We start from the raw sequence: 25,043 nt of genomic DNA on the forward strand, positions 1-25,043 counted from the left end.
CCAGGCTGGTCTCGACCTGACCTCAGGTGATCCGCCCGCCTCGGCCTCCCAAAGCGTTGGGACTACAGGCGTGAGCCACTGCGCCCAGCCCAGAAACACTTGCTTTTTGCTCCACCTCTACTTACAGATTAGGTAGATAATGTTTTCCTAATGATTTCATTGATTTTGGTTGCCACTGATACATAGGTCAAAACAGATCCTCCAGTGAAAAAATTTCAGCAAGTTGTGAGAGTCCCCCTCCTTTTCTGCTTTATTCGCAGGGTCCAGTAACAATGTTTGTTACCTGCACCTCCTGGGTGAGGTTAGCAGGCTGATTTTGGCCTTGCCTGTCCTTGACTCTCAGGGGAAGAAGGGAGGGAATAAATCTTCCCAGACACCAGTTTCCCTCTCTGGTAAATTGTAAAGGAAACAGCTTTTGGATTCCTTTAAGGCCAGGATGGAGCCTCCTTCACTGTTGTATCCCCAGGGCGTGGCATAGTGCCTGGCACAAAGTAGGCACCAGATAAATCTTTGCTAAATATTTTGTATTAAACATCCATGTATTTATTATGCATTTGGCTTCCAGTTTAGGTGAGCTATATCCTGAGAGCTGTTTGTCGGCATCAACATTTTCCTATTTGAATTGAGAACTGCTAATAGGATTGTGCTGGTGGAGCTGAATTTAAAGACCACATAGGTCTGGCAGAGGCTGTATCAGATGTCCCAAAAAAGGTATTATTTTAACTTCTCCTCTCTAGTTCTGAGCTGTTGCAGGCACTTGGTTAATACTAATGAATGATGAGGCTGGAGCTAGCCTGAGAGGGTGCTGGGAGTCTGGGATGCAGTAAAAGCTTTAACAGTGCTTTCCCCAAGGGCATCTCGACTCTGACTTTCTGGCAAAGAAACTGGTTCTGCCAGATGGTAGGATGGAGGCTTCTTGCTGCCCGAACAGCCCCGGCAGCCCAGCCAACAGTCAGTGTCTGCTCTGGGCAAAAAATCTTTTAGGTGCTGGGGAGCACAGATGCTGCAGGCAACCTGCAGCCTGGCCTCTTGAATCCCAGTATCTGGCTTTGAACTCAAAACCGTCTTGAGTCTCAGATTCTTCATCTGTACAGTGTGGATGAAAACAGCTCCTACCTCACAACATTATTGTGAGGATTAAATGAAATGATGTAAGAAAAAAAAATTTAGCACAGGGTAGGGGGCAGAGTAAGGATACTCTGTGTGTGTTTATACATTTCCAATGTTATGTGTGCGTTTATGCAGATAAAATTCAGAGTGGCTGAAGAGATGAATTTTTTTTTTTTTTTTTTTTTGAGAGTGTCTTACTCTCATCTAGGAGTGCAGTGGTGTGATTGCAGCTCACTGCAGCCTCTACTTCCTGGGCTCAGGTGATTCTCCCACCTTAGTCTCTCAGGTAGCTGGGACTACAGGCATGTGCCACCATGCCCAGCTAATTGTTTGTATATTTGTAGAGATGGGGTTTCACCATGTTGCCCAGGCTGGTCTCAAACTCCCGAGCTCAAGTGATCCTCCTGCCTCGGCCTCCCAAATTGCTGAGATTACAGGTGTGAGCCATGCCCTGCCACGAAAAGACTAACTCTAGATTGCAATGGCTTTGAATAACTTTCTAAACGTTTAGAGTTTAGATTTTATTCTGTATTACAATTTGGAGCCATGGAAGTTTTTTTTGTTTGTTGTTTTTTAAAGTGACACCATTAAAAATTCACTAATACAGCTGGCTATTATCTGGCTAGACGTCTAAGCAAACTTCTTGAATGTTTGCAAAACAGATTACACTTTCACTAAGACGCCTGTTGGTTTACCACATACTTCTTATTTGATTATGATTAGCATCAGAAAGTCCCTATGCTCAAAAATACCTCTTTTATCAAGTTAATTAACAAACTGCATCTCTTAAGATGCAGTAACTTTTCTTAAGATCCAATGGCTAGAATATAGGAATTTGGGTTGGATTGGGAAGTGGGGGATAACGGTGGCAAAAAATTGAAGATTAAAAAACGAAATACAGGCCGGGTGTGGTGGCTCACGCCTGTAATCCCAGCACTTTGAGTGGCTGAGACGGGCGGATCACGTGAGGTTAGGGGTTTGAGACCAGCCTGGCCAACATGATGAAATCCTGTCTCCACTAAAAATACAAAAATTAGCAGGGTGTGGTGGCGGGCGCCTGTAATCCCAACTAATCAGGAGGCTGAGGCAGGAGAATCGCTTGAGCCCTGGAGGCGGAGGTTGCAGTGAGCCGAGATTGTGCCACTGCACTCCAGCCTGGGCGACAGAGGGAGACTCCGTCTCAAAAAGAAACAACGAATTACATGAGATTTATAGAAAGTTGGTAAATATAAATTCTGTAACGTAAACTTGGGTATATATGTGTATACACGAACAAACTGTGAATGTAATGAGACTGATTTTGTACCGTTTATCCCAGAATTATTCACGCTCATTGAAATTAGTGCTCTCTTAAAAGATTCACATTGGGTTGCTTATACATTTACTCCAAAGAAATTGCCATTTTCCCCTTACCTGCATCTGGCTGGCATAATCAACTGAACAATATTCTTTCTTCCCTTTCTTTCACTTACAAGTGGGGCAGAAAGGGGAAGAGAGTAGTCCTCATTCTTTCAGCAAACTTACGGTGCACTTACAACGCGCGAAAGCGCTGTGCTCAGAGAAACAAAACCTAACCGGTTGTGGCCCTCGAGGGTGTGTGGGTGGGGAGAGCTGCAGCCACAGGAAACTGTAACAAGGCGCATGAAGGGCTCTAATTGAACTTAAGGACCAATGGGGCCACCAAGCAGGAAGTGACTGACTTGCCCGCGTGTGTCTCAACTGCTTTCACAGGGAGGCAACTTTTGAGTAATTGCAGGGCTGGAGGGTGGGGGCACCGGAGGGAACCGCGGGGACGCGCCGGCTTCGGACGCGGAGTTGTGGGTGTGGGAGAGAGGCGACCCACAATCCGAGGCCCGAGGCGGGCGGGGGCTGGGCCCTGGCAAGCGGCTTTCCGGAGTATCCTCCATCTGTCAATACAGGCTACAGGACTCAGTAGCCCTAATTCGAGAACCAAACGTCCCCCGCCAGTCAGTCTTTTCCCCCGGGGCAGTCCCAAGGGCGGCGGGCCCGCGCGCACGAGAGCCGAGGGGGAGGAAGAGCCGAGAGCTAGCGGCCGGGGCCTCGGCGGGCCAGCGGCGCGGGGAGGCCGCCGGGAAAAGGACTGAGACACCGGGGGATCGGGCAGTTACTCCCAGCATGCCCCTCCTCCCCGGACGGATTTCAAACCTTCTGCAGCCCCACCTCCGCGCCTTCGCCCCCGGCCTGCCCTAGCAACAGGCGGAGGCCCGCTTCTCATTGGCCAGGCCCGCGCTGTCGTGTTTTGATTGGCCGCGGAGCCTCCCGGCCCTGCTTCTGCGGTCGCCACCGACTCCATTTTGTCGGTAGAGGCAGAAGGAGGAGGTAGGGTTGTAGAAGCTGGGGTGGCCGGCAGCTCGCTCGTCGGTGCTCGTGGGCTTTGTCGGTCCGTGCCTCGTCTCTCCCTGGAAAGGGAGGGAGGCTTCGACGTCGAGAGGGAGCCGCTGCCGCCGTAGTTCCGAGCTTGAAGTCAGTAAGTAGCGGCTGCGCTAAGGGCGCGGCCATGTTGGTGGCCGCGCTCCCCATTGTTGGGGGAAGGAGGCGAGCGGAGGCGAGATCCGGGTACCCCGGGCGGGCGCGGGCGGTCGCAGCGCCGCGACCCCTGCGGCTCCGGAGAGAGGGGGCCACTGGGAAGCCAAGCCCGTGTGGCGTCGAAGGCGGCGAGTTTTCCGGGTTCGAGTTGTGAATGACTCGCAGTCCGGAAGTGGCAATTTATTTAGGGTTGTTTACCTGTTTGGAAGGCTCTCTTACCCCTTTGAAAGGAGGGGGCTTAACTATTTGGTAACTTATTTTCTTGGAACATCAAATTAAAACCAAACCTTGAAAGTTGAGCTGTTCCCTCTAGGGAGACATTTTTATATATTTAAGATGGGCTTAGACTGTTAGGGCTTGTGAGAACTTAATTTTAAGATGGGGAGGAGGCGAGGGTGTTCATAACCAAAGAAAACACTGCGTGATGTCTACATGTTCCAAGAGACTGAAAATGGATGTGACATGTGTGGAAAGATTGGAAAATTCTGGTGGGAGTTTAAAAACACAGTCTCTTTAGAAAATCCGTCTGAAGCCAATTTTTTGATGACTCAACATTTAACACTTCCTTGATTTTATACGCGAGAGAATCTGAAGGTCTTTCCCAGGAAAAAGATAAAGATAAAACTTATTGCGGGACTTGGAGACACTTATAAAAATTCCCCAGGAGTGACTGGATCTCAAGGGTGAAGAGAGTTTTTAAATGGTCGTGGTTATGAGGTCAAAGAAAGCCATCTTACGAGAAATTTTCTACCTGTTCAGGAAGTAGCCTTTACAGTCAACGATTTTCGTAGTAAATCTAAATGATCATTTTCTCAACGTGTTTTTGAAATAATGAAGTAATCTTTACTTTTCTAGCTAGGACTTCTCTCAAACTTGTGTGCTGAGGAGACTCAGATGTTGGCCTCAGCTCCTTGGCTGAACTCAGCAGATCGGCCCATGAAAACTTCTGTATTGAGACAAAGGAAAGGATCTGTCAGAAAGCAACACTTGTTATCTTGGGCTTGGCAGCAAGGAAGAGGACAGGTAGTGGAGATCCTGCAATCTGAAAAGCAGACTGAAAGGTAATCATCATAATGGGCAAACATTTTATGATGGAGCCATCCTAAACTAATAGTTTTTATTTTAAAATAGATTATGCAGATTTGTGGGTAAGCCCATTTTTCTTAGGGAAGTATATAACAATAAAGGTTATGCATATATTGAAGTCTGAACGGCTTGCTTTTTTGAGTTTAAAGCAGCTGAATAGCCTATTATTGAGTCTTGTCCAAAATATCTGGAGTTATAAGTTGGAGCCATAGAAGCTTCTTCAAGATTTTGAACTTTTCTTAATGGAATTTTACTCAGTATTTGTTTCCATTCACTTGTAGGTGACAAAGAAGCTGAAGATGGGTGGTGGAGAAAGGTATAACATTCCAGCCCCTCAATCTAGAAATGTTAGTAAGAACCAACAGCAGCTGAACAGACAGAAGACCAAGGATCAGAATTCCCAGATGAAGATTGTTCATAAGAAAAAAGAAAGAGGACATGGTTATAACTCATCAGCAGCTGCCTGGCAGGCCATGCAAAATGGGGGGAAGAACAAAAATTTTCCAAATAATCAAAGTTGGAATTCTAGCTTATCAGGTCCCAGCTTACTTTTTAAATCTCAAGCTAATCAGAATTATGCTGGTGCCAAATTTAGTGAGCCGCCATCACCAAGTGTTCTTCCCAAACCACCAAGCCACTGGGTCCCTGTTTCCTTTAATCCTTCAGATAAGGAAATAATGACATTTCAACTTAAAACCTTACTTAAAGTACAGGTATAAAATAAGACATATGTTTAGTTATGTTCACGGATAGTTGTCAATTGGTCTGAAACAAATTCGCTAGGGAATCTGTAGAACTGCTAATGTAAAAAAAAAAAAAAGACTTCATCTTGTGTTGTGTGCACTGTGATATAATGGTAGTATCAGTGCAACTTAAACTAATGATTGTACTTGATATAAAGTGTTCTCAACTGAGTAACTTTTAAGTGGAAACCAAGTTTAGATTTGGGGAGTGGTAAAGGAATCAGCTTTTTCTATTGTTAGGGGAAGATAGTAAAAGATAGTAATTTATCATTCATGGACCAGTAGATTGTTGAAAGTTGGTGAATCGGATTATAAGCCTCTAGCTAACACAAGGATTCAGAATTAGGTAAACATCTGAAGGTTTAGTATATTGGAAACACCCAAACCAGTAATATGCTAACAACCTGATGCACTGCTGAAAGAAAATGTGAATTTTTTGTAATAATTGCATTTTAGTGAATTGTACAGTGGGTGGAAAGGGCATTTGGAGCTCAGAATGAGACGTAGTACACCCTAATGGCCCTGTTTATTAAATGTAGTGGATTAAGTGTCAACAAATACACCAAAACCATTTTTTATAGAAACAGTATTTAATGGTCACTCAATAGCTTTCAAAATACATTTTTGTATTACAGCACTGCACAAGCTATTCTAATAGTGATCTGGCCTCCTCATTCCTGCAAAGCTTGCTTTGGGGAGTTGGATAATGTGAAAATTTTAAGTACGTAGGGGAGAAAGCCATGTAAATATCTGTAATAAACTTGTAGCATATGTAAAGTTTTCTTGGCCTTTATCTGACAAAAATGGAATATTTTAGTATGAATTTGCTGAATGTAAGACCGTGGACTGTTTTTTATAGTATGGCCTAATTTTAAAGGTCCAAAATAACTTGTTTTAAAGTTTGCCCTTGTGCTAAAGTGCCAGTGTATGTATATTATACTTGATTTGGTTGTAAACTATATTTCAAAGTAAATCCTAGTGTAATAAGTTTTATAACTAAAAAGGTTTAAGCTGCTAAAACTATTTTTAAGAGATGTGAAATGCAGTATGGGACTATCTTTTTTTTCCTCCTCTAAGCCCAAAGATTAGAGTCCCTCCAACCTTACAGATTTTTAGCTTTCACAATCTTACAACCTAGGATACAGGTAGTTTCGAGTATGGTGCCAGTGATGTTTGGTTTTTGTTTGGTCAAGGGGTAGGTGCAACCCAACAGACCACTTATGCAAAAGATGTAAACTCTTGCATAATACATTGATAACATGTTTTGCCAACTTTAAATGCTTAAACATAAGCGAAACCGGTAGCAAGTATGTGGGTCAGTTTAAAAATTTTGATTGTTAATGCCCTATTTTCTAATTTGGCACCTCTTTTGATGCCTAAGCAGCTAAGCAGATGCCTAAGCTGTATTTCTCCAAATAAGTCAAGATGAAGTACTGCCCAAGTTAAATATTGATAGCCTAAAGACAAGTTTATGTAGTACTTAATGTACATGATATGAATTTGAAGCATAAAATTAAAATTTTTTCCCCATTGGCTTGGTTTTATTTTAAAAATGGTTTTGATTGCTTAATATTCTTTTTAAAAATGTGTTTTGTCACTGACTTGAAGCTCATAATACACTCACAATACTCAAAACTTGGATTTCTCAGACTCCAGAACTATGAGCCACTAAATTTCTTAATATATATATATATATATATATGGTCACAACTAAAACGTGATAGGACTGTTGGCTTGAAAAGGGGCAACTAGTTTGCTGACTGATACAGAAGATACTAGGATTTGACAGCTATGCAATTAAGCAACTACTTGGGATTTCTCTCCCAGTAGTGTTAACAAAAAGCAAAAAAAAAAAAAAAAAGGCCACACGTGGAAAACGTCACAAAGCTTTTGAAAGTTAATTCCATGATCTAGGTTCATAGAGAAAAATTATAAGCGAATTTATCAAGTTGACAACCCTTGTATTTTAAGTATGTTGACAAATGAAAGTTATGTAAGGGGACCCCTCAGAAGAAAAGCATCACAACCACACCTTTCTGCTACAGATTCCAAATGATAGGGCATCTTAAAACTAGTTTGAGTAATCCTTAAAATTCTACAACTAGTCCCATGGCAAAGCTGTGTTTTTTCATGCAAACTAGGAAATGATTTGGAGTTAAGGCAGAACCAGCATTTGGGTGTTCATTTTGTTTCCAGGGTAATTTCTGTGAACAATGCCAAGGATTGCAGAATTGAACTTCACATATTGAACAAATCTCAGCCTAGGTGTCTGTTAGTTTTTAAGCTATATATTGAATATACTAGATTTTTAGTGATTAATCTAGTAATACACTAGATTTTTGGTTTGACTCAAGCAAAATGGGTAAATGGAAGTGGGAGTGGAAGATTACCTAACTTCATACTTTAGGAAAGGTACTGGTAAAGTTTTGGTTAGCCTATATAGAGAATGGTGATAGGAATTTCCCAAATCGATGCAATTGCGAGAACCAAAAATAGCTGGTACAGAGAACTTACCATGTAAGGCTGCTGAAGTCAGCCATACTGTGAACCTTAGGGTAAATGCTGTAATTTCAATTTGTCTTCTTTTTGATGGCAGTTATACTACGATGGAATCCAGGTCCAAAACCTATCCTTAAGCTTAAAATAAATACTGATAAACTATCCTCTTCCCTAGAACAACTACAACACAGGAAAAAATCTGACAGGTTTTGTGTAAGTTTCAGTTTCTAGTATTTTGGTTGCATTCTTGTAGGCAATTTGTAAAGAAAGAGGGACAGAGTGCATCTCTAAAATCTCTTATACCAGGTGGTTACAAATCTAAGGTAGAGCAAAATCTTAAAAAAACCCAAGATTTATTTTTGGCTCCTAGACCAGTTTATTTCACTTTCCAGCATTCAAAGAAATGTGATCTGCAAAAAACTAGATACAAAGGCCTTTGACTTCTTTACAAACTACGGTTAGTTCTCAATGAATTTACATGCCTCACTTTTTATTCCAAGAAAAATCCCCATTGTGCAATACAAGGGCGAAACAGCTGTTACAAATACAGAGGAACATAATAAAGATAACCAACACTGTTAAGAGGAAGGGGCAGAGGAAAAACCCAAGAGAAGGAAACTTTTCCACAGTGACTAGCAGAATGTCTTGTAGATACCAATAACTGAAGACAAACAGGTTGCTCACTTCATCCTATTTATCAAGTCATCCTATCTAAAATGAAAATAGTTCATGCCTAGGATAGCCTAACTATAGGCTTTGCTAGTCCTCCTTCCTAGTAGAATGCCATCAGATTATTCCTGAGCTATTGCTCAAGTCACAGCTACTTCAGAATATCATCTTAGGTTTTGTAAACAGGAACATGGTCAAAATGTAATACAATGGAAAATCTCTACAAGACAATGAGATTTGGAAAGCCATGCTTAGAGTCTCTGAGCCACACAACCATGAGATCTTGGATTACGTTTTAATCTGTCATCCAGGAACATTATCCATTTACCTTGTAAGGCTGTGAGGAATGAATAGCATATGCAAGAAGCTATCAAATGATGGGTATTCTACAAAGGACAATTTTCTCATTTGTAAAATGGGATAATACCCATTTCCCAGGAGTGTTTTTAGGATTAAATAGAAATATTTGAAAAGCACATGGTTTGGCACAGTAAGTGCTCAGTAATATTGACAGCATTCAGTATAAAGAGAGAGAACCACAGAAGAGATCCTAAAGCAATTCATTCAACAGATGCAAAAATTGAAGGGCCTTTTCTGATTCACCATAATTAAATACTTAGAGAACTACCAACTATTGTTATTGTAGTTATATATGTATTTACCTAATTTAAACAAAATCCCAACTCAGTATGCACCTTAATTCTCCCCCTTAAATGTCTGAACTTCAAAAGGAAATGGAGAAGGGAGGTAGAGGGCAAAAAAAGTCTATAACCTCTACATATTCTTTTAAAAATACATAGAACCTCTGTCCGTAAGAACCCACTATGTTAATGAGCGTATAACGGTATACAACAAAATACTTCTTGTAATTAAATCTAGTCATTTTGACTCTTAAGTAAATTCTAGATCCCATTATATCAATGTTACTATCTCCATGAAAATAAAGCTATAAAAACACTTCCCCATTTGATTAAACAACAAACATGGTAACAAAAGATGAAGCAAGTGAAAGATTATGGGCTGTAACCTAGGATCTGACACTTGCTGTGTGATCTTGGGCAAGTTCAAAAAAAATTTCTAAAATAAAATACAAACAGTAATACCTCCATTTCACACCTCCCCTGAAAATATACCTCTGCTATATTTTCAAAATTGCTATAAATTAAAAGCTTAAATTCTACTTCCAGATTTTTAGTTAATAATTTTGTATGGAAAGTTTTAAGTATGTGGCAAAAAAGATGACAAAAATCAAATGTGATGGAATCAATGTATAGGTAAAGAAACATCATATCCTAATAAGAAACTAAGGAATCCAGAACATTTTGTGATACTATAAAAGTTATTTATTCGCTATACACAGAACATGTCCCCTATAAAATGTACATGTAAATCACTAGAAAGTATAATTTGGTGAACATTTTCTCAATTACAGAACATACTAAATCAGTTAGGATAACAGCTCTCTGTCTGCCTCAAAATAATCTAATTATAGCACCCAGTCTCCTTTATATCTAATGCAAAGTTAAATACTTATTTTGGGGGTTATATCCTAGTATGTGTTTGGTGAGGCAGAGTAAACAATTTATTATAACTCTAGTATATTACAGTCACTGCACAATAAACCAGTTTATTACAGATTAAAAGAAATCATTTTTTCATTATTTGTAATAATGGGATCAAATACTGGATACTTTTAAATGGCAGATAACCACACAATTATCTTTGATAGTATAGTGTGTTCTATAATTACACTGATACGAATGGTGTAAAATAGTTATGAATAATACACCTCAAACAAAACAATGAGGCCATACTGTAATGATTCACTAGATTGTGCTCAGTAGACATTTACTGAATAAGGGAATTATCTATTTTTCTCCTCAATTATCCAGTACAATGATTTGCCCACAGTAAGGGCTCAATAAATATTTGCTCAACATACTGACTACGAAAGAGGTGAGAAGAGATGGGCCCTCTTAGCTGGATGTCAAATATAATTGGAATTTACCTGGGAAGGAGAGCAGTTAAGAAAGATGTAAACTGCATGTGGTGTACAAATAAACACAGATGCCAACACAGCAAATGATTACGCAGAAAACACTGGCACCAAAATAAAGGCAAGATTTGCCAATAATGGCAAAAATGGAACTTTTATATTGGACCATACCTTTTCCCACCCAATTCAGTTTGAGACAGACCAACAGAGGCACTGTAAGAGACTATGGCTGTTGTCCTTGATATTCAGACATCCTAGTTTCCAATAATTTATTATGGACCTGTTACCCACGAATCAGTATAAACCTATTCATATTTAGGGATTAGTTTCCACAAGTACAAAGTTGAATTTCCTTTTATTTGTCCTAAAATGCTTACTTTCAAACTTGAAGGGACTTCAATTATTCCATGTAGTTTTCGATAACATTCTTTTATCTTTTCAGACCAGAGTCAAAATATTCGTACAGTATTCATACTGCAGCACCTTCCACCCACCCTTTGGTCGCTTGAACTGCCCTTCTTTGGTTCTTTTTCCGCTTTCAGATCTTTCTTGAAGTGTAGTAAGCAGAACTGTACTGGGTATTCCAGCTGCAGTTTGGTCTTAAATAAAAGAAGGATGTTTGTCAGTTTGGTTTTCTTTATTCTTCTCTGTGGTATACAGGATTTTGTTAGTTGAACTGGATGTAGCAGCTTACTGGGCCAAATTTTCAAGAGAATAATACAATAGTTCCCAGGTCTTTCCCCTGGGATGTAACTTAACAGCTCATACTCTATGTAGCACCTTTCCTCTCTCACTGTAGCATTATCTCTCATTTTTCTTCTTGCTTACTTGGCTTCAAAAAAAAAAAAAAAAAATGCAGAGAGATCTTAAGTAAAAGGAGAGGTAAAGTGTGTCAGCCCTCATTTGAGTGTTGATATAACCATTCTATTTATTATTGAGCCCAGTACCACATACACTGTAGGTACACTCAGTAAGTGGAGGACTCAACTACATCACCCAAAACTAACATAAAACACTACATAAAGATCCTCATCAAGTATCAGTAGGATCCAAACTACCATGGGTTCAACTGTAATATAGTCCTTTTGAAGCTGTTAGGTGTGTTGCTTTAGGAACAACATATAAGGTTCTCAATAGTCCAAGTCTAAAAATAAGTTGACACAAGTAAAAATAAAAATGAAATTAGGCCTTCTAGTTCTATATGGAAAATGAACAATTTCAATGAGCTATCTCCTCAATCTACTTCTCTCAAATTATAGTCTGTAAACCAAACAAACCCCCCCCCCACCCCCCAAAACTAAGGGACCAGGCCTGGGCTTAAATCCTGGCTCAGCCTTATAGTCTTTTCTTTGTGCCTCAGTTTCCTTATCTGTGATATGGGGAAAATAAAAGTATCTTTCTCATAGGGTTTTGTGAAGAGTGAGTTAACACATAGCCTTTTCAAGTGTCTGGCACATCATGAATACTTAATAAATTAGCTATAATTGTCATAAAGTAGATAGAATTCAAACCACAAAATACCTAACCTACTTCCCCAAAGAGATTATCACTTAATATTAGTTGCTCATCAACATTCAATTTAAAATGATTTAAAATCATGTCATAAACGTTAAGTCCTAATGCATCTTGTTTATGAAGAGGGAGAGCAGAATTACTGATCCATCCGATAATGAAAGTATAAACTTGGAATTAGGTGATCCAAATTTCATCTTAACACTACCAAATAACCTCTTAAGTTAGTTAACCCAAGAGGCTTAATGAGCAATCATGAAACAACTTTGATATTACACAATGAATTTTTAACTACTGTGTAAAAGATGTACCTTTCTGGCAAGTTCTGTCATTTCCGAAGTAAAAGTTAGTTGTGCCTAGTGCAACAATGATTTAAAATATTCCTAAATCTATAAAGGACTGTTTCCACTGTTATTTTAGAATCATATTCAATACTGTAATAATTCCAGTTAATCATTATTTCCTTCATTTTGTTTTTATTATAGCATGTTTGCTTAATTTACAGCAAGCAGAAAATAAGCTGGGTCTTGTTTTGATCCAAACATTGATGTTTTAAAGGTTGTACACAATATTTGTTAAAAAGAACATATAAAAATACCTTTTTAGAAGCCTCTATAAGAAAGAAAATACAAAGTTTAACCCCACAACTTTCCTCTTTGCTAGAACTGTAAACTACTGCTACAGTTTTAAATAGACTTTTTGTTGTTTAAACTATACATCCAGGAAAATCTAAAAAAATTAAAGAAACGTGCATATAAACGATTGCATAGCAGAACATGAACATTAACTGCAAACAGTAAAGAAACGAAAGTTAGAAATACTATCAAATATACAAAGGTTCTAGAATCAATCCTTTAAACACATTCCACAAACAGTATTTAAAATCCATCGTTGTATTCTTTACAGGCAAAGCCTAGATTACTAAAACCGAAATTGAAAAAAGTAATCCTCTAAAAGGAATCGTTTCTCCATAATTCTTACTTATATCTGTAAGCAAGCAATCTGAGATTTTTAAAGATGCTAGCTTTTTATTCTGAAATGAAATTGGACATGTCAAGTCACTTTTGTCCCCAAAACGATCTTTCAGAGAAATACTAGAAATTATAAATGGTTAAGGGTATTACTTCATTTTTAGTCAGGTACTACAATGATAATCGAAAGCTCAGAAGATGTGACTCTTGCTTAAAACTGACTATCCTTTTCCCCAAATTAAATTTCATGGCACCACAGAATCACCTAGAATGAGTGTTGTCTTTCAACTTGCCTCGTATTAAATAAACTGAGGTGTGAAAAGCAGGCCTCCCTCACAAAGAGGCAGGCAAATTTTGATACAAATGCACGAGCCAAGTGCTGTAAGCATCAAAATTTCAGTTCTTTTACACTAGGCACACACACACACACACGAAACCTACTTTGAAACAATTTACTTGCTTCTAACAGCAGTAAGAAAACTAAGCAATATTATGGTCAACAACGCTCCTTAAACTTTAGAATAACTACATAAGAATATTCCTTTTTCCTTAAAATTATTTTTGCCATCATCGACCTGCTCAAATTTTAAGGTGAGTTTTTGTGTTTTCTATGTTCCAAATCTTCATAGGAACCAGAAAAAAAGCAGTGAAGGCTCCATGTTTCAGTCAAAAACTCAATTTCCCAGCTGGCATCATTCCCCAAGACAGTGGGGTTAACAAAAGAACTAATCCACACTGCATCAAAAATAATTATCATTGGCCTAGACATCCGGTTTTTTTTTTTTTTTTTGAGACAGAGTCTCACTCTGTTGCCCAGGCTGGAGTGCAGTGGCGTGATTTTGGTTCACTGCAACTTCTACCTCCCAGGTTCAAGAGATTCTCTTGCCTCAGCCTCCTGAGTAGCTGAGATTACAGGCATGCAGCACCATGCCCGGCTAATTTTTGTATTTTTAGTAGAGACGGGGTTTCACCATGTTGGTCAGGCTGGTCTCGAATTCCTGACCTCGTGATCCGCCCGCCTCGGCCTCCCAAAGTGCTGGGATTACAGGTGTGAGCCACCGCGCCCGGCCGGGCCTCGACATCTTGACAAGACATAAAGGTCCACCCTGAACCTAAATGTGTCTGAGCAGTCAGTGTTGTACTGTGGCTACTACTTCACTTTTGTATCATTCTATCTTATTAGCAAGCTACATTTCTAGGTTAACAGTTCTACCAAATATGAATATGAAAGTTTATTTTTAATGAGACAATGTTGCAAATTATGGTCAACCAACATCTTTTCACCAAATACTTCAAGCATAAAAAATGAGAATCTTTACAAAAATATACAGAGACACCACAAATTGGTAGCTGCCCATAACATTAAACAAACTGGACTCTTAAGAGTGGCTTCTCAACAGCATATCATTTTAATTATAACCATTGCCTGGTACAGGGAAAACTAACAAGTGTTTTTTAAGCATCATTGCAACATTGTATTCCTGATAATTTAAGTAAACCAAACTATGAGTAAATGAATGATACATGCCTAAAAATGACCATGGTTTATACTATCAGTGGCCACTGGACTTAGGACTAGTCCAAGACCTTGATCTAGATTTTGACCTAGACCTAGACTGTGATCTTGACTGAGATTTGGATCTAGGTGGTTCTTTTTTCCTTGATTCCTTTTCATATCTTGAGCCAGACTTATAATGTGTTTTGGAATCTGTTTTAGAGGTGCCTCTAGTTTTGGTGTGAGATGCAGACCTAGAACGTGATTTAGCCTTCATTTCTTTCTTGGGCTGGGACTTGGACCGTGATCTTGAATTGGATTTAGATCTTGAAAAAGATCGATTTCGGTGTTTGAATCTTTCAAAACAGAGGAGAGATATAATTAGAGTAAAAATTAGATTCTATATTAATCAAATTTGTTATTTTTAGAGCAAAAGTTCACTCTGAAATTAAAAAATACATGAGTCTTTTTCAAAGCAAAGTTATTTACCTATCATTGTCGGAATGGCTTCTGCTACGCCGTGGTCTTCCAGTCGGTCTACTGCTAAAAAGCATATCAGAAAAAGCAGTGACAAATATCTACTCATAGAGGCAAAGTTTCTAATTAAAAGCAAACCGTAAAACCTTTAAAATAAAATGCTACAATATTTTTTGTCTCAATGAAACATTCAATGTATATAATTAAAAGTATACAAAATAGTAAAAAAAAAAATTAAATGCTAACAAATACATTTTTTAAACAGATCACTGTGCTACACAGCACACTTACTTTCTAGGACTATACGATCTTCTATAGTTGTAATCAAAAGACCGACTTCTTGATCTCCTCCTTTCATAACTTCGGCTTCTAGAACGTCTGTATCTGTCATAATCATCATAGCGTGAAGAACTGTACACATTCCTCCCTTCCTTGGCTTTCATCTGATTTGGTGCTAGGAAATACAAAGAACAGAAATACTTAGAAATATTAAAAACAGTATTAAAGCCCTCAATAAATAAGAAAAAAAATCCCTGCATCCCTTTTTACATCCCAAAGAGAGTATGTATGAGCCGGGTGGTGGCTCACGCCTATAATCCCACTACTTTGGGAGGTTGAGGTGGGAGGATCATTTGAGCCCAGGAGTTTGAGACCAGCCTGGGGCAACATGGCAATATGCCATTTCTACAAAAAATAATTAGCTGGGCCTAGTGGCTTGCACATGTATTCCGGCTATCCGGGAGGCTAAGGGGGGAAATCACTTGAGCTCATGAGTTTGTGGCTGCAGTAAATTGTGATCACACCACCGCACTCCAGCCTGGGGGTCAGAGACCCTGTCTCCAAAAAAAAAAAGTGTGTATGTGTTTTGGCGTTTTTTTTTTTTTTTTTTTTTTTTAATAATTTTTATTTTTGAGACCAGGGTCTCGCTCTGTCACCCAGGCTGGAGTGCAGTGGCGCAATCTCAACTCACTGCAACCTCCACCCCACACCAGTTGAAGCCATTCTCCTGCCTCAGCCTCCTGAGCTGAGATTACAGGCACGCGCCACCACACCCGGCTAATTTTTGTATTTTAGTAGAGACAGGGTTTCACCATATTGGCCAGGCTGGTCTCGAATTCCTGACCTCAAATAATCCACCCGCCTCGGCCTCCTGAAGTGCTGAGATTACAGGTGTGAGCCACCGCACCCAGCCTGGAGTCTTTTTTTTTTTTTTTGAGATGGAGTTTTGCTCTTGTTGCCCAGGCTGGAGTGCAATGGTGCGATCTCGGCTCACCACAACCTCCGCCTCCTGAGTTCATGCGATTCTCTTGCCTCAGCCTCCCAAGTTCATATGATTCTCTTGCCTCAGCCTCCCAAGTAGCTGGGATTACAGCATGTACCACCACACCAGGCTAGTTTTGTATTTTTAGTAGAGACAGGGTTTCTCCATGTTGGTCAGGCTGGACTCGAACTCCTGACCTCAGGTGATCTGCCCCGCCCACCCTGACCTCCCAAAGTGCTCGGATTACAGGCTTGAGCCACCGCACCCAGCCCTGGAGTCTGTTTTAGAGGTGTCTGTAGTTTCGGTGTGAGATGCAGATGCAGAACGTGATTTAGCCAAGGCTGGGTTGAGGTAACTGCAAATTTTCATCTTGGAAAAGGCATGTATTTATTTGCAAGAAAGTATATTAGAAGACTGTTTTATGTTAAAAATAACATTAATATCCTCAACTATTTTCAAAGTCTTCTCACCATCTAGTTTATCAGCCAAGACCTGGCAACTATTCTGACACTGGGAATCTATAACATAAAAGGATTTTTAAAAACTCCAAATGGAAGTGAGTGCCTTTTTGTTTTGAGATTGGGTCTTGCTGCCACCCAGGCTGGAGTGCAGTTGTGCAAACACAGCTCTCTGCAACTTCAACCTCCTGGGCCCAAGTGATCCTCCTGCCTAGTGGGGACCACAGGCGTGCACTATCAAGCCTGGCTAATTTTTTATTTTATTTTTTGTGGAGACGGGGTCTCACTTTGTTGCCCAGGCTGGTCTCAAACTCCTGGGCTCAGGCAATCCTCCCGCCTAGGCCTCCCAAAGTGGTGAGATTACAGGCGTAAGCTATCACACCCACGCATTTTACATTTTCAAATGGTTGAAAAAGATGACCACTGAACCATATGCTGATTTGGAATGATCCCACCACAGATTCCATTCATTAAGAACACAATTAACGAAATATTTATAGGTGGCCTATGAACAATGAGCAGTGTCAACACGCAGTAATATATTATTACAGTTCTAAGACCCTAAGTAAAATAATAAGGCATTCCTAAAGGCCTTATATACACTTCAATTCTTATCTCATTCAATTCACTGAAGCAGATACTTTATGTACTGGAGTACATATAAATAACACAATGCATAACCAGGAATCTATTACCCAACTCAAGAACTAGAGTTCCAATAGTTTGTGTCTACTCAAGAGCTCCTCTTCTCCTCAGTAGCTATTTTTTTTTTTTTGAGACACAGTCTCACTCTGTTGCCCAGTCTGGAGTGCAGTGGTGTGATCTCGGCTCACTGCAACCTCTGCCTGCCAGGTTCAAGCAATTCTCCTGCCTCAGCCTCCCCAGTAGCTGGGACTACAGGTGCGCGCCACCATGCCTGGCTAATTTTTTGTATTTTTAGTAGAGACGCGGTTTCACCATGACCTTGTGATCCACACGCCTCGGCCTCCCAAAGTGCTGGGATTACAGGTGTGAGCCACTGCACCCTGCGGTTATTTTAATCTCTTAATTAGTATCTTGCCCAAGGTAACATAATGGCTAAGCCAGAATTCACACCCAGGTCTATTTGACTCTAAAACCTGTATTCCTGCCTTATAAGTATGCAGTGAACATCTGGTAAGCCTGCATAACCAACTTTCAGAAGAGTCCACATGTATTTCAGGCATTCTCATCTCCACCTCCTACTTACACTTACCCCAAAACTTACAATCTGGAAAATATGATGAAATATTCAAGATACTCCATTTTCTAAAAAAATGATCCTTTTGGGCCAGGCACAGTAGCTCACGCCTGTAATCCCAATCCCAGCACTTTGAGAGGCTGAGGTGGGTGGATCACCTGAGGTGTGGAGTTTGAGACCGGCCTGGCCAACATGGTTCCGTCTCCACTAAAAATACAAAAAATTAGCCAGATGTGGTGGCATGCACCTGTAATCCCAGCTACTCGGGAGGTTGAGGCATAAGAATTGTTTGAACCCGGGAGGTGGAGGTTGCAGTGAGCCAAGATCGCACCACTGCACACACTCCAGCCTGGGCAACAGAGTGAGACTCCGTCTCAAAAAAAAAAAAGAAAGAAAAAAAAAAGATCCCTTTGGGTTTTGAACAGAAACACAAATTGCCTAAATTCTTAAAAAAAATCTCAAAACACTAAAAAATAATGCTTTGTACATATCAGGCATAAGGGTACTTACTCTTTCGATCCCCCTGGGCAAACTGTATTTCAATCTGCCGTCCACAAATCCACTTTCTGTCCAAATTATGTAAAGCGTCTTCAGCATCACGAACATCCTCAAATGTGCTAAATGTTAAGGGGCTTGGGAAGTTTTGCAAACTTTGATAATGAATGAAAGTTCAGTTGGTATGTCTGGAACAATTCACAATCTCCCAATATTATTCCAGAACATCAACCAGACCCCCACTTACTAGTTGGTGATTCAGTTGGATTCAGCCATTAACACTTCACACTATAAAAGCACTTGTGATTTCCTAAGGCACACATCTGAAAATGTATGAATACATATTGCAGTAAAGTTATTATTGAAATAAGATCTGTTATAGCTGAATCACCAAGCTGTCCTATCCAAAAATTTTCCTAAGTTTTAAGAATTAAGTTTACAAGACAAAAAAGAAAAACAAATGTTATATGTTGTATGCTAAAATAAAAATTTCTTAAAACCAAAATATTTTTCATATTTTTTCAAACGAAAAAAAGAAAATGCCAATAGTTCTTGTGTAAGCAAGCAATATATGCCTTACCTTACAAGAGACGAAAGCATTAACTTCAAATTTATTTTGCTGTTTTCTTTTTCATATATATCTAATACTACTATTTCATTTAACTGTCTTCCTTCCACTGCATGGAAAGACAAGCACGCTAGCCATTTGTGGGCATCAAGACAAGAGTCAAGCAGTACTCAAGACAATCACTATACCAAAAGCGTTATTACATCCATGCAGACTGTAAAAGCATGCTATCAAGAAACAGACCGCTGTAAGGACTCCTAGACCAGAAAGCCCTAACCATGACCCTAAATATACAACTTCTTGCAAAGAAATGGGTTTGAGACTGGTTTCCAACTTGAGAATTTCAAGATATTATTTACCAGCCTTAAGCAGGAACTACTGGTACTTGTTTTTGACCTGAGAAGCTAAGCTGCTTGTCCTCCCTGGTCATGTCAGCAATAATACTACGAGAACTCCTGGCTTTATATAGCTATTCTGTCCAAACCTAGCTCCTTTCCTAAAACCATCATTTTAACAGAGGCCAAGTACACATTCAATATAGTGTTTGATATAAATGGTTTGGAAAGAGAGCTAGGTTAGGTACAGGTATAGGTTTTCATTCTATCCTAAAAATCCCCATTCTAGTTTGCACATTTCTATTTCCTAAATTTGAGAGACAACACAAGACTGCAGATTTAGAGAGGTGATTTTAAAAATCCCTGAAGTGACACACTCCTTTTTCGAGACCGATACTGGTATTCTTTTATTATAGAGACTAAAGGTCTGCCTTACTAGACTTCTCACTTTTTGTTCTGAAAGGAATTAAGGACTGCGGGTTTCCAGCTCCGTTCTTCCCAAGGCCATTATGAACAGATTAAATGGAAGGACAAGTTTTAAATAACTGGGCTTTCAACATGGAAAGGGAAAGGCTGATGGGGAATTCAGAACCTTGAATACTGTAACTGAACATCCCTCAAGGTTAATGCAGCTGGGCTCTAAACTAATTAGAAGGAATACGTTCACTTAATGGGTACACTACTTTGTTACCCCAAGAGACAGAATATAATAAGTATAAGAAGGATTTATATTGAGAGCCGTAAAAATTATTAATGAGAACAGAGCATCCTCTCTGGGGCTACCCTCGAAAACAGAATCCTGGGCTGATGGCAAGTTTCTACTTTACTTGGTAAGCCAGGGGTAGGAAGAAAAGGCTATTGCGAATGGAGTCAGACAGAAGAGACAGCAGCAGCAGAGGCAGCCAAGTATCACTCTGATGTCAGTCATGGAGAAATTTGTACTTTACGGTCTTTTCAAAAATGAAATTCATAAGCCTGTTTCTTATTACTTTTCAACTATTTTAAGACCATAGACTTACTGAATATGTATTTTAAAATTATCATTCTCCTTTAGATTGCTTTGAATTACTAGCCTTTTCTGCCTCAAATATCACACACTCTTGAATCAAACTACTACTGACCTTGACTCCTGGGCCACCCAACACTAGGTAAAATCAGGTCTATGTTGTAAGCCAGAATGCACCGCTACCTTTACTTACTAAGCCAGATATAGCTATTATTTTCTCCGTAATGGAGTTTTGCAACCAATTCTCACAACTGTCCTTGATCACTGGCCCTGCAGGAGTAGCTTTTGGCTTTTCCCTGTAAGTCTCACTAGGACTCCACTAACTTAAAAGTTTGAGGCTCACTGAATTTAAGCAGGAAGAACTTTTCCTAGTCTGAGGTCCACAACCCAAACCCTTGTTGCAGGGAGATGATCTCACTGAAAGGAAAGGAAGTAAGGTCACCTGAAACTCTGGGTCAGGGACCAGTCTCCCATAGGTCCCAGTTAAGTACCTATACCAGGGAGAAGGCCTTCTGCAACTCATTCAGGGCCAACTGATCATTGTGCTAAAGCAGCGCAGGGCCAGCAGTCTTCACAGGGCTAAGTTAAAGAAGTTAAGGGTTTATGTGTGTCCCCAGCAACCACTTTAAAATCTATATATAAACAGAATTTTTAGTGGCTCTGACCCTACAAGACCACCAGAGCTGTTTCTAAGTAGTCCCCAGTGCATGCACCTGTCTCTCCTTTAAGCAGGGCTCTGTGGCTTAACCCCAGAACCCCATGCTACTCCAAAGAGCACTGCCTGCTACTCTGTGGCATCTGACCACCTGGTCCAAAACCAAAATATGCTGAATTTAATCTTAAGAATATACATCCTGTTACACTTTAACTTGATAAGAGAGAGTGCATTTATACAAGACCACAATCACAACATCAAAGGCCCACATAAATCAAGTTACAGGTTTTGTCACTAGACCAAACCAGAATAATTTTGAAAATTAACTGCTTACAAAACATTAAAAAAAAAAAAAAAAAGAAAAATAGTTATTCTGTAGGATACATCAGGTATGACTCCTTTAATCTTGGCCATCATTCAACTTCATCTTGACCTTTAACTCTTTAAGTGCTTGTCAGAAGGACTTGTCATGAGATGCTTGGCCAAATATGACAGATGGCTTTATCTTTAACTTTGAAAAACAACCTTTTCCCCCTTTTGTAGATAAAGCGAGGCTTTGTCTCCCATTAGGCTTGTCCTTCTTCCAGCTTTTCTTTATTTTTTCTTTTCCCAAACTCTCCCTTCTCTTCAAGCCTGATCCTTAAGAGGTCTTTGGCTTGTCTACTTGCCTTAAGTGTTGAACTCTACTCTAAAGGTTCTTTCATGCTTTCTCTTTGGGGTCGCCATAACTGTACAGCTTTACATTCTCTGAGGTAACAACAGAGGACAGCAAATTAGGGGACAATATTAAAGAAGTTTACCTCATTGTTATACAATTTGTTTTTGATCAAGAGATTCAAATTAACAAACAAGAATACCAAATTTTAATTGCTAAGCACAAGAACATATTAACTTTTAAAGGACTTACATTAAAGGTAGTAGCAACCAGAGTGCATTCAAATTTAAATCACATATATAATCACCGATTTGAGTTTCAGAAGCATGAATGGGAATTTAAATATTTTACCATTTTTGGATTAACTTTAATAACGAGAGCAATGTGTGAGTCAGAATTAATTTTCAAAAATTTGAAGACAGACATTTATTAGAGGACAAAAAGAACTACTTTTTAGATGTTACCACTTACATAAACTTGAATTTCAAACTTCAACACCCCTCACTAATCAGCCATCTGAAGAAAGGATATTGAACATAAGCAAATCCTCTTGGACGGCGAGTGTAGAAATCAAGTGGAACATACACATCAACTATAGGACCATAACGACCAAATTCACGCCGCAAGTCTTCAGACCTAAAACATCATAAAAAGACCTCAAATTTTTATGTCCAAGTCCTTAAGATGTATAGGCAATATATCTTTTTGATGAAGGAAAGCTAGGATCCAAGAATTTGGAAGGTAAAAATGCAGTTTACATTAATAGGACAACAGCAGACATATGGTACAAGGGAATGACCACAATTTACTTTTATCTACAGCCTTCATTTTTCATAAAAGGTACAGCAGCATTAGGTTGTATATAAGCATTGGTTTTTTTTTTTTTTACTTTTTTTTTACAGTATCAAATCGACTCTAGCACTCTGAAAAATACCAAGCACTTATTTTTACTCCCCAATTTTAGCGACAGGTTCAGACACTTAACAGTAGGTAAATATGGTCTGAAAAAGTCACAAATGTCGAACTCCTTAAATAATAAGTGTCAAGATGACGCAAAGGGAAAATTTCTGTAGATGCCAACATAATTACTATTGCTTTCTTTCCTGCTTAAATTTAAGACAAAAGCAAATCACAAAGCTAGCAAAAAAACCCCACAAAACACCAAAAACCCAAACCACTTATTTTCTGTGTGTAGATTCATTATTTGTGAAATAAGAAGCCTCATCTTGTAGTAAGAACTCTTCCAAAATAATCTGAAGGCAACTCGAAACAAGGGAATGGTGAGAACAAAGCCTATTTAAGGTAGGTCTGAATTAATCTAATTTAGCTGTCAACGTCCTAACGATTGAGGCTTCCCAAACCTCCCTTTTCAAAGGGTGACCAGAATTTCCAGGAAATAAGAAAAACTACTCGCAACATTTAACTGGAAAAATCTAACTCCCCAAATCTCAACGCTCCCTTTCTCCAAACACCTCCAACTGATTAAAACCCCCAAATATTAACAACGGCAACAACAACAAAGATAAATGGTAGCAACAATCCTCTCCCTCGATCCCGTTATTCCACCTCACTATTTTTTGGCTGGGGGAAAAAAAAATCTCTGGGCCAAGGGGGCGTGAACCTCGAAGAATGTGAACTTCAAATCAATGGGGGGCTGCCGTCGGGTCGCGGAAAGGCCGCGGCGGGGGGCTGCTCGCGTCGGCAGGAAGCAGGGAGAAAGGGGCTGCGAACTGCGGAGGGGGAAGGGGAACGAAAAACCCCGCCACGCGGCCCGGCGAGGGCAGAGGCGCCGCCCTCGCTCCCACGCGGCGGCTGAGGCCCACTGCGCGGCCTAGTTCGGCGCCAAAGCAGGCGCGGGACCCGCCATCTTCACTCCGTCCCCTCCCCCGGTCCAGTGCCGCCACCACCAGGGTCCTCTCCGGGCGCCTGCGGCCTCCCTGCCTAGGCCCGGAGTACCTGCCTTGTACCTACCTGGTGTCGTCGGCCACGTTCCTGACGAACAGAGACGTGTTGGGGGGACGCAGGTAGCGGGACATGGCGGCGGCGTGTCTCGGCCGGGCGCACTAACGGGCTCAGCAAACCGTCCGCGGCTCCGGCGGCCGAGCCTCAGACACACACAGCTAGAGGGCTCTGCTACGGCAACCGACTCTTCTCGCGAGACTTCACTCCCGCCTCCACTTCCCCCTCCTACCTCCGCGCAAAGTCGGGCCGCAACGGTTCTTTCCCGCGAGAACACCAGGCGTGCGCCTGCGCATGCGGAGGGCTGGCGCACGCGCCTCAGCCTCGGTCTCATTCATTGGCTGCTTGCGGTGCCTCTTACCCTCCCACCAGCCTGTTCTTTCTTTCTTTAGGTCTTCATTTCCCGCCGTTTTCTACCTTGCACTCCCCTTCATCCCCACCCCCAAATCAGGAAGCAGATGTTTTAGTCTCTAGGCCAAACTTTGCAGTTACTACTAAATGGACAGATTTTTAAACTATTTAATTCAGAGAGGCTGCCTTAAATTTCCCGTTTGGTCCAGGTTATACCCTGACCTGCGAAAGAAGGATTTACAGCTTCTTGTATTGAGTGTGTAAAGGAAGGAGGTGTGTGCCCTTGCGCAGAGCTGGGCCTGTCTCTCCAGTGCTTTCAGCCCGCCTTTGCCCCTCACCCACACCCTAGCCATCTCCACTTAGTCATGCATTTGGCTCCCAACCTGGGTGGGACGAAACCTCGCACTGTAGGTTCATGACTGTGGTCATTTGTAGTGTATTCTTTATTGCTGACGGCTTCCTGGGTATGCATCGGACCTGTATGCAGCGGTTCTCAAACTTGTTGGTCTCAGAACGCCTTTATAGTCTTGTGGATTATGGAAGATTCCAAAGAGCTTTTTTTAAAGAAAAGTGTGGGTTATACCTATTAATAAATAGTTAATGAGAACTTAAAATAGACAAAACTTCGGCTGGGCTCGGTGGCTCACGTCTGTAATCCCTCCCTGTACTTTGGGAGGCCGAGGCGGGCGGATCACAAGGTCAAGAGTTTGAGACCAGCCTGACCAACACAGTGAAACCCCGTCTCTACTAAAAATACAAAAATTAGCCGGGCGTAGTGGCGCGCACCTGTAATCCCAGCTACTTGGGAGGCTGGGGCAGAAGAATAGCTTGAACTCGGGAGGCGGGGGTTGCAGTGAACCGAGATTGCAGCACTGCATTCCAGCCTGGGCGACAGGGTGAGACTCCGTCTCAAAAAAGAAAAAAAAAAAGAGAAAACTTTGACACACTCCACCACCCTTTATCACACATCACATCA

The 25,043-nt window shown here is 40.6% G+C and overlaps 2 protein-coding genes across 13 annotated transcripts; one reads left to right on the top strand and one right to left on the bottom strand.

Annotated features, from left to right (window-relative positions):
- The first annotated feature begins 3,391 nt into the window (after positions 1-3,391).
- Positions 3,392-7,039, top strand: PNRC2 (proline rich nuclear receptor coactivator 2). Of its 2 annotated transcripts, none has more exons than XM_003282305.4 (3): positions 3,392-3,598; positions 4,513-4,718; positions 5,025-7,039. In XM_003282305.4, exon 3 carries the CDS (start codon positions 5,043-5,045, stop codon positions 5,460-5,462), a length of 420 nt encoding a protein of 139 aa, XP_003282353.1. In that variant the 5' UTR covers positions 3,392-3,598; positions 4,513-4,718; positions 5,025-5,042; the 3' UTR covers positions 5,463-7,039. The 2 variants fall into 2 exon arrangements, with proteins under 2 accessions (XP_003282353.1, XP_030661640.1); XM_030805780.1 differs by lacking the exon at positions 3,392-3,598 and adding an exon at positions 3,690-3,906.
- Positions 7,040-8,341: 1,302 nt separating this feature from the next.
- SRSF10 (serine and arginine rich splicing factor 10) lies at positions 8,342-23,994 on the bottom strand. Of its 11 annotated transcripts, none has more exons than XR_004028490.1 (7): positions 23,729-23,994; positions 22,229-22,393; positions 21,487-21,849; positions 18,554-21,026; positions 15,397-15,559; positions 15,118-15,168; positions 11,186-11,249 (listed from the first exon to the last, which is right to left on the bottom strand). XR_004028490.1 is itself a non-coding variant. In XM_030805777.1 (7 exons), the coding sequence occupies exons 3-7, from the start codon at positions 21,517-21,519 to the stop codon at positions 14,687-14,689; spliced, it is 645 nt and encodes a 214-aa protein (XP_030661637.1). In that variant the 5' UTR covers positions 21,520-21,849; positions 22,229-22,393; positions 23,729-23,994; the 3' UTR covers positions 12,619-14,686. The 11 variants fall into 11 exon arrangements, 7 of the variants coding, with proteins under 7 accessions (XP_012359457.1, XP_012359455.1, XP_003282350.1 ...); XR_004028487.1 differs by having other exon boundaries at positions 11,194-11,249; positions 15,118-15,171; XR_004028488.1 differs by lacking the exon at positions 11,186-11,249 and adding an exon at positions 12,619-14,984 and having other exon boundaries at positions 18,554-18,660.
- Between the last annotated feature and the right edge of the window lie 1,049 nt (positions 23,995-25,043).

Source organism: Nomascus leucogenys, chromosome 24 (genome assembly GCF_006542625.1).
Source record: "Nomascus leucogenys isolate Asia chromosome 24, Asia_NLE_v1, whole genome shotgun sequence".
Classification (NCBI taxonomy): Eukaryota; Metazoa; Chordata; class Mammalia; order Primates; family Hylobatidae; genus Nomascus; species Nomascus leucogenys.

Bases quoted from the DNA above. Each gene is read 5' to 3' on its own strand.
- PNRC2 (XM_003282305.4), top strand. From the start codon at position 5,043: ATGGGTGGTGGAGAAAGGTATAACATTCCAGCCCCTCAATCTAGAAAT.
- SRSF10 (XM_004092667.3), bottom strand. From the start codon at position 23,793: ATGTCCCGCTACCTGCGTCCCCCCAACACGTCTCTGTTCGTCAGGAAC. The intron at 18,658-22,288 runs ATATCCTTTCTT...AACATTTAGCAC, and splicing joins AGAGGATTTGCTTATGTTCA to ATTTGAGGATGTTCGTGATG. The intron at 15,172-15,396 runs GTAAGTGTGCTG...TATGCTTTTTAG, and splicing joins AGATCGTATAGTCCTAGAAA to CAGTAGACCGACTGGAAGAC.